This window comes from Microplitis mediator, chromosome 1 (genome assembly GCF_029852145.1).
Source record: "Microplitis mediator isolate UGA2020A chromosome 1, iyMicMedi2.1, whole genome shotgun sequence".
In the NCBI taxonomy this organism is placed as follows: Eukaryota; Metazoa; Arthropoda; class Insecta; order Hymenoptera; family Braconidae; genus Microplitis; species Microplitis mediator.
In genome coordinates this window covers 18,772,060-18,782,067 of record NC_079969.1, presented here as the reverse complement: position 1 = coordinate 18,782,067, position 10,008 = coordinate 18,772,060, and the positions used below count along the sequence as shown (strand labels likewise).

Genomic DNA, 10,008 nt, shown 5'->3' with positions numbered 1-10,008 from the left:
GATATTAACTGATAGTTTAGTTTATTAATGATTTAATGGCAAACCAATCCAATTAAATTATTTTATTGTGATATTTCGCTAGCCCCTCGGTGCTAGCATCTTCAGACTCACTGTTAATTTTACATATTTTATTACAATTTATACTTAAAAATTAAATAATATATTTTATTTGAAACTTACAACATTGAAAGTGGGAAATTTTTTTTATGAAATTATAATTTCAATTTATAAGTTTTCTAAATAATATGTATTGGTTCCAGATTTAAAATTAATAAAATTGTTAAAAATTAAAATTATAATTTCATAAAAATAATTTCCCACATTCAATATTGTAAGTTTCAAATAAAATATATTATTTAATTTTTAAGTATAAATTGTTATAAAATATGTAAAATTAACAGTGAGTCTGAAGATGCTAGCACCGAGGGGCTAGCGAAATATCACAATAAAATAATTGAATTGGATTGGTTTGCCATCAAATCATTAATAAACTAAATTATAAACACCAATCAAAGGATATATAAATGCAATAGCATTCATATATATTAAAATAACCAACTAATAAATAATTAACTGATAATATGTAACTAATAGTATGAATTAGTTTTTATAATAATAGTTTTTATAACTCAAATATAACTCTTGCATAACCAAAAATATACATGACAGTCTTAAACAATCAAATTTGGTAAGATTTGAATAAGCGAAAAAACCTACAAATTAAATTAAAAAATAAAAAAGTATGTAAAAAACTTGATATTTCTATTTCTCGGGTTATATTTTCATTCATTGTCATGCGAATTGATGGTGAAAAAATCGAGAAGCTTTATTATTAATATTTAAGGGTCGCTCAAAAACGTCTAAAAGACAGCACTCGGAAACATTCAAAATTCTTGAGCGAAGTTTAAATGTTTAAATTTTGGGCTGGAATTCTTAGCGTAGTCATGATTTCACAAATATAAACTATTGCTGCCACGAGAAGGAAAAAAATTTAGAAATAAAAATCCGAATTCCGATTATTTTTGATATTTTCGAAATTCGTGAGTGACCTCTTGAAAATTTTTTATCGAACTGATTTTTTGAGAGGCTTCTCAAAACATCGTAAACCAACAAATTTTCATGCGAGATCGAAAAAAAAAATAGTCGGTTTTTTTGCGCCACCTTAATATATATTAGGGTGCGTCATTTCCGAGCTACTTTTTTTTTCTAGTGCATGTGGAAAAAATCATAGTTCAACACAAAATAGTTATTTTCGATACGTATGCGGAACGGTAGGGATTCTGACGGCTTGAAGTGACGTCACGAGTTGAGGCCATAGGCGCTTTCTTATCAAGACCGAGTTAGTTATCAAGCGAAGCGAGACCGGATAAAGTACGAAGATGAGATTGTATCCATAACCTCAAACGCGTACCTGCAAGTCTGTCAGGGTTCCTACCTTTGAGCATAAAGTATCGAACAAAATTTTTTGTCATGTCAACGGCGGAAGTTGAAATTGAGAGAGGAACAGTCAAAAATGTTTTAAGTCGTGTAGGAATGTAGAGACAGATAGAGAGAGAGAAGTTACTTTTTGATACAAGTTCGAGGAAAGTTAACCAAACTATAGATTGCCAGAAATCGTATGGTTTGCGCCCTCTGCATGTTGCTTGAAACTTTAACTTTCGCGGTTGATATGACAAAAAAAAATTTTCGCGCGAGAAAAAAAATTCTATGTCGGTTACAGACCTAGCTCATTGAAAAATTCGATTTTCCCATTTAAATAACACGGGAAATTTTTTAGTAGATTTCATAAAAATCTAACTATTGTATTTGTCCTCATGATGGAATTTTCGAAAAATTTTGCTACCCCTAAACTCAGCTCGGCGAGCTGAGTCAGGAAATACATTCACTTCAAAAGTTTATATATGTATTTATATATATATACATATACATATATATATATATATACAATATAACGCGCCGTTCTCCAACGATAGCGTCCGCAATTCTACACCGATCTTAATGAAACTGAGTAAACTTATTCTATGGACGATTACCTTGGATGAGTTCGAAGATGAGCTGATTCGGCCAATAAGTTTAGAAGTTATGGTCAATTGAAATTTTGTAAAATTTTCAAAAAAAATTTGTTTGCCGCTTTAACTGGATGTAACTTCTAAACGGAAAGAGATAGCTTATTTTCGTTTGTTCTATGTAAAAGCTCGTTCGATTGCCTACAATTTTGACTATACAGCTCATTGATTGGACCATTTTTTATAATAGATAAATGGTTTTGAACATTTACAAAATATTATAAAAGCTAATTTTATGCAGGTTTTCACTTTGATTATAGCCACAATTTCGAACCGATCACCTTAAAACTTAGTATACGTATTTTGTGCGTGACTACCATGTTCGAGTTTGAAAATGAGCTCAATCGGTCGATTTGTTTAGAAGTTATAGCATTTAAAAATTTTCAAAATGTCAAAAATTCATATTTTTACTTATTCTTCCTTCAATATCTTTTGAATGTGATAACTTATCGACTTTATATTAAATTCATCTGAAAGCTCTTCAAATAAGCTTTAATTTTCATGCCTATACATATGCCTGGATTACTGAAATTACTTATTTTACCATTCATTTAATGAAATTTTGCTATTGCATTAGTTCTCCTACTTCTTAGTAAATTCATGGAGCTACTTAAATTCATATTATCGCAGTGTGACACTTATAAAATCCAAACATCTCAATTCAATGGGTATATACAATTTTGTTTTACCGACAGTGTATAAATGATATGATATATCAATAACAAGATTAACATTAGTTATGATGATAATATTTTCCATATCTACTCGTCGTTTGATATTGTAATAGGCTTTTTATTTCAAATATTAGTACTAATTTCAAGCATGACACTGTGATATATCACAATCAAATTTTAATCTTAGAATATTTTATTAGTAGATTTTATTGAAAGCAAATTATCGCCTTTGTCCTTATGCTAGAATTTTCGAGCATTAAAACCATAATCTATCATAATTTTTCGAATAGGGTCCGGAATACCATTGGTCCGATAGTTCGAATATATGCATAGGTATCTTTAAATAACGTCAAATCAAAACATATAGTGCATTATCATCAAAAATTCTTCTGAAGCTCATTTAGTTAGCTTCAATTTTTGGCATTATACTTATAATTTTTTGATTTTTTTGTTTTATCATCTCGAGAATTTTCAAGAAAATGTCAAAAAAAATTTTATTTCATTATCAACTTTTATTTGAACAGTGAAAAAAATTAATTAATGAAAAATCTACTTCCATTTCGGCTGCCGAATGGCCTTTTTTTTTTAGCGTAAAGTATTGTTAACTCTTCAACAAATCGATAGATCGAATAGATTAATACATATTTTTGTAGGAAATTGAACGCTCTACAAAAACGGTTTCTTATCATTTTTTGATAAATCCATCTGCTCAAAAGTTATTGGAGCTCGAAGGAAAGTTGGAGATCTTTCTACTTTTCCGGCAAAACTATCAGACTTATTGTTGAAAGCATCAACGTTTATACTATACATTTATCTTTAATCTATACAGTCTTATTATATTATACATATTATTCTAATCTACTTACTTTATACTATATAATCTTTATAATGATTCCAAATAGTTTAGTATGAATAAATATCTCATAAGTGTTATATCGAATACTGCTCGTTTCTATTTACTACGTATTAACATTCATTTCCTTACTTCTAACAATGGTTATGGGCCCAGGAGGATGTTAAGGTGTTAGTAGTAAAAAGGCTTGTCAGAGTGTCAAAGTTTTAAAAAGTTTTGTGTTAAAGGAGAGTTAAGAAAATTAAAAAATTATAAAAATGGCAGAAAGTAACTCTATTGTAAAATTCAATGATGATAATTACGCAACCTGGAAGTTCAAAATCAACATGCTTTTGATGAAGGACGATTTATGGACAGTTATTGAAGATAATGCACCCACGGAGGCAAAGGAACTCGTTATTTGGAACAAAAAGGATACCAAAGCACGTGCTATCATCGGCCTGTCTGTCGAAGACAGTCAAGTTAATCTTATCAAAGATGCAAAAAGTGCAGTAGAAGCATGGAATTCTTTAAAAGCATACCATGAGAAGGCCACACTAACGACGGTGGTTATGGTCTTAAAACAATTATGTCAAATAAAATTCACAGACGAAAAGAATATGGAATGCCACCTGAGTGAGATGGAAAATTTGATGGAACGTCTGGTAGGACTGGGTCAAGAAATACCAGAAAAAATGAAATTTGCTTTGATGCTATGTAGTCTGCCTGAACAATATAGTGCATTAATAACAGCATTGGAAGTTCGTCCAATAGGAGACTTAACGTATAGCATAGTGAAAAACGCAATTATTGGGGAGTATAAAAGACGTGAATCCCAATTAAAAACTGGAGACAATAGTGAAGTCGCATTGAAGGTCAACAAACATAACAACGCAGACACTATTTGTTATTTCTGTCATCGCCCAGGGCATATTAAGCCTAATTGCCCGAGATACTTAAAATACAAAAGCAAGGTAAGCCGATTAAAAGCTCACGCAGTCCAGGAAGCTATCGATGAGTCAGATAATAGTGACTCAGATTCGACATTAGATTTTGCTTTTATTGCTCATAATTTGAAAAAACAAAATACCTGGTATTTTGATTCGGGAGCAAGTAAACACATGACTAACGATGTTAGTTTCTATACCACTCTAGACTCAAGTTATAGATCCTCTGTTCGCGTAGCAAATAAATAGGTTAGCAAGGTTTACGGAGTAGGCAGCGGAAAAATAAAATGCATAAACAGCCAAGGTGTAGAACAAGATCTATTATTAAAACACGTTTTGTTTGTACCCGATTTTGATAGTTGTTTAATCTCCATCAACATGCTGGATAAAAGCGGGTATAACGTTTCCATAAACGATGGAAAGATGAAAATTTATAATCAAGATTCCGAAATTGCAATTGGCGACGCGCACAAAGGGATGTATGAACTCAGGTCCATGCAAAATGCCATGACAGTTGCTAGCATACACAAAGAGAACTGCATTCATCAATGGCACAAACGATTGGCACACAGACATCCAGATGCCATCAAACGCCTGGAAAAAGAAGAGCTGGCCATAGGAATACACATTGAGGAATGCGGAATAAAATCCCACTGCGAGAGCTGTATCAAGGGGAAGATGTCCCGTACACCTTTTTCAAAACACTCGAATTTCTCAACAAGTGGAGCTAGGCAACTCGTACACATCGACATCTGTGGACCAATGCCTGTCAGGACACCAGGAGGGAAACGGTATATTTTAACTTTTGTTGACGATTACAGTAAACATTGCCGAGCTTTTCTAATCTCCAAGAAATCTGAAGCTAGCAATTTCATTAAAAACTACGTAATTAATTGCAAAACACAGTTTGGACAAATACCGAAAACTCTTAGATCTGATAGAGGGGGTGAGTACATGTCACATGAAGTTAAAAAATTCCTCGAAGGCCATGGAATAGAACACCAATTGACGGCTCCGTATTCTCCTCAACAGAATGGAGTCGCAGAAAGAAAGAACAGGTATCTCATAGAGGCAACTCGAGCAATGTTAATCGAGGCGAATCTCCCAAAAACATACTGGGGAGAAACGGTATTAACAGCATGTTACCTACAAAACCGCTTACCGGTAAAAGATAAAAATAAAACACCTTTTGAGCTCTGGCATGGAACAAAACCCAACTTAGGACACATAAAAGTTTTTGGATGTAAAGTTTATGCGCATGTACCTAGAGAAAAGAGAAATAAGCTTGAGGAAAAGGCTAAAGTCTACACCTTTATAGGATACTCGCAAGAATCGAAAGCATATAGACTCTTAGATAGACATTCGGGGCGGATACTAGTTAGCAGGGATGTACAGTTCGTGGAAAATGAAAAAGATGACAGTGAAGTAACTGATGGGGAAAACAAACATCAAAACATCACATTTGAAGACGAAACTGACACAATTTATACTCCATCCCTTAAACCTGAACCTGGAACAGTACCTCCAGTTGTACAACCACCATTGAACGATGGGAAGACATCGATGGGAAGGAGCCCTCAGGCATCATTACTAGATATGTCAAAAGATGATATCCCTCTAGCTGTCAGAATGGACAATCTACTCACACTGAATCAAGAAAACGATGGATCAATGATGGAAATCTCCTATCAAGACACCCATCAATCACGTAAAGTTAAAGAAAATCCATTAGAAGAACCGAAAACACCCCAGGAAGCGCTATCAAGTCCGTACTCAAAAGAATGGAAGCAAGCCATGTTAGAAGAGCTTCAATCTCTGAAGAACAACAATAGCTGGACTCTAGAACGACCCCCAAAAGAAAAAACCCTAATAGAGTGTAAATGGGTTTATAAGATCAAGAAAAATCAAAACAATGAACCAGTAAGATTTAAAGCCAGACTAGTCGCCCAGGGTTTCAGTCAAAAATACGGCCAAGACTACGACCAAGTCTTTGCCCCAGTAGTGAGACACACTACCTTGAGAGCGTTCTTAGCGATAACCGGGAATAGACAATATCATGTCAGGCATTACGACGCAAAAACTGTTTATCTCAACGGGGAATTAAAAGAAGATATATACATGAAACAGCCTCCATTGTTTCAGGCACCAGGAAAAGAAGACTGGGCATGCAAACTCAGAAAAAGCTTGTATGGCCTAAAACAATCGGCGAAAAATTGGTACAATTATGCAAAACAAGCCTTACAAAAACTAGGTTTCGAACCATGTACAGTCGACCCCTGCTTATTCAAGAGAAAAGAGCTGGATGGACATACGTACTTAGTAATGCACATTGATGATTTCCTCGCCGCATCCAAAACGATAAGTATATTAAAAAAGCTATTCGAAGATCTAAATAAGCTTTATCCAATTACCGACCTAGGTGAAATAAAATGCTACCTGGGGATCAATGTTAGACGTAATAAAGCCGGAAAGTATTCATTGAACCAGTCCAATTATATCCAGGAAATCTTGAAAGAAACAGGTGTTACGGCGTAACATGTCAAATTCCAGAAACAACTAAAGATTTAATAATTAACAAAAAAATAATAATAAAAGAGTATATTATATATTCAAGGTCAGATGATTGTTGAGACTGTTGATGTGAAACAAAAAAAAACGAGAACTCAGATAAAATAAGAAAAAAACAGATTAAAAATTGGAGACGCAATATTCTAATGTACTGACGAGAAAATAAATAGGATAACCATTCATAATCTACATATCATGAAACCACTATAACATACCGCGACAGGAAATATAAATAATAATTTTGACGTTCTACAGATAATAAACCTCATAGCCACCTATTCATAACAACATGAGAGAATTATAATAGCCCAGCGGGTAACGACAAAAAACGCGAGATTAGGATAAAAGCTTATATACCGACTGGCTAAACAGTATAGATCAGTCAGGGAATCTACTATTTCGTTCCCATTATCTTTCACTAACACATATGTAGGAATATAGTTTTGTTTCTAATAACTCAACTAAGTGTTGTATTTGACGCCTGCGCTTTCACGGTCTCTCCTCTTGATGCGTGCCATCATTATAAATTCTCCTTATTTGGGGATACGTGCTGCTTGACCCATCTTCTACCGCCCCTCCGTAAGATGTATCCCTCCGCCTCTAATTAACATATATGAAAATAGTGCTAATTTCCCCTTGGAATAACTCGATAAATAATTGAAATAATTACAAACTAAAAATGCCATAATAGTCCGCATTTCCACCTTAATTAATTAAACCAAAAATAATATAAATCTTTCCCATAATTATCTCATAATAATTAAAAATATCGTAAGACGACTTTACATTAGCTCTGTGAAGGTCAGCTCCAAGCTCCTCTACGCAATGTATCCCTCCGCTTCTCACTAACACATATGAAATTATTATGAATTACCACTTTGAATAAATCGATAAATAATTGAAATAATTATAAACTAAAAATGTCATCGTGACCCGAATTTCCACCTTAATTAATTAAACCAAGAATAATATAAAAATTATTCATAACTAATCCATAATAATTAAAAATATAAATAACATCTACACCAATAGTGATAAAAAGAAATAATTATAATCAATCGAAAGATAATAATAAGGAGATTAATAATCAATAAACAGCTATGCTTCAAATCTAATTAATAATCCGTAATTAATAATTTAAAATAGTCCCTATCTAATAACATGGGGAACGGGTGTATTCTTCTTGGTGGGGACATTGTTCTAGAAGCTTCTACCCGAAATGGTCACGTACGCCTTTATCCCACACCACGCCCCGCAATTCGTCAAATCTTCCAAATAACATTAGTTTTTGGTAACAAATCTCAAATCAAGGTCGCGCGTGTTACCCCTCGCCTAGAAATGCGCCTATAAAAGCTGCCGCGAATCAGTCCTCTGCGCCCATTAATTATCAAGCTCTTGATTACGTGAAATCTTAATATTTTAAATATCGAATTTTTATTTCTTGCTCGAGTCGTTATAATATTAAATTCAGAATTTATACAATTTAAATAGAATCATTTTAATTAAAAATAAATTCGATTTTTAATTCTTTTATTCAATATTATAAATAATTTAAATAATTAAATTATTTCTATTGAATATTATTGCTGCTTTAATTTTTATTATTCACATTTAAATAAAGTTTCGTCATATTAAAAAGTATATCCAGACAGATTGTCAATTACCCAGTATAAGTACCCCCTTTTGCTCATTCACATCAACCAGTATCAACTTTCAAGAACCGTAACCAACCATCAAGCCACCTGACAACATCTCATCTTAAATCGAATTTCAATCAACAACAATTTCAAACGAGTCGAATTCTAATCAACGATCTGGTCTCCAGCTCAGCCAAAATCTTGTATCCTGACATATTGTTATATTGAATAAACCAACTGTAAGTTTAATAAATTGTTCATTTATCTAGTGATAAGACACATCCATTCACCTCGTACATCCTATTTTCGTATATTGACATACTCGACACTAAATAGCGAGGTCCCCGCTACCCGAGTAAATGGCTTAAGTGCTTTGACTCAAAATTAAGGGACTGAAAAACGTGTTTTCGTCATCTTGGACGTAACACAGGAATGGTAAATGCAAAAGGTTCAAGTATTCCAATGGACCCTGGATACCTCAAGGCAAGAGACAATACTCCAACAGTAACAGAAGCGACTTATCAAAAAATCATCGGATCACTATTGTATCTCAGTGTCAACACTAGACCTGACATTTCCGCCCCTGTTGCAATATTAAGCCAACACATCGTAGATACACGCAAGCAAGACTGGATTGAACTTAAAAGAATTCTCCGCTATTTGAAGGCCACCCAAAACTACGAATTACAACTAAGTAACAGATCTTCACTGATCAGAGAGCTCTACGGGTACGCAGATGCTAATTGGGCCGGATCAACGAAAGACAGAAAGTCGAATAGCGGATACATTTTTATATTCTTGGGCGGAACTATCAGCTGGAGCTGCAAAAAGCAAGAATGCGTTTCGGTTTCTTCGACAGAGGCGGAAATAGTAGCTCTGGCAGAAACATCGAGAGAAGCTGTTTGGTTAAGAAAAGTACTGGAATTCATGGACGAAGAACAGCGGTCACCAACAGTAATTAATAAAGATAATCAAAGTTGAATCAATAGTCACCGATCAGACGGTTTCAATAACCGAACCAAACACATTGACACTCGACACTACTTTGCTAGAGATCTGGAAGATAAAGATATTATCAAATTGCAGTATTGTCCTACGGAATACAACCTGGCGGATATTTTGACCAAACCACTTGGACCAAACAAGCTAAAAACGATAGTTGAAAAAATTAATCTAAAGAACGCTGTATCAATGGAACCGAATCAACGTTGAGGGGAAGTGTTGAAAGCATCAACGTTTATACTATACATTTACCTTTAATCTATACATTCTTATTATATTATA

The 10,008-nt window shown here is 33.7% G+C and overlaps 1 protein-coding gene across 1 annotated transcript; it reads left to right on the top strand.

Annotated features, from left to right (window-relative positions):
* Positions 1-9,156: 9,156 nt before the first annotated feature.
* LOC130673055 (uncharacterized) lies at positions 9,157-9,705 on the top strand. Its single transcript, XM_057477949.1, has one exon. It carries the CDS (start codon positions 9,157-9,159, stop codon positions 9,703-9,705), a length of 549 nt encoding a protein of 182 aa, XP_057333932.1.
* The last annotated feature ends 303 nt before the right edge of the window (positions 9,706-10,008 follow it).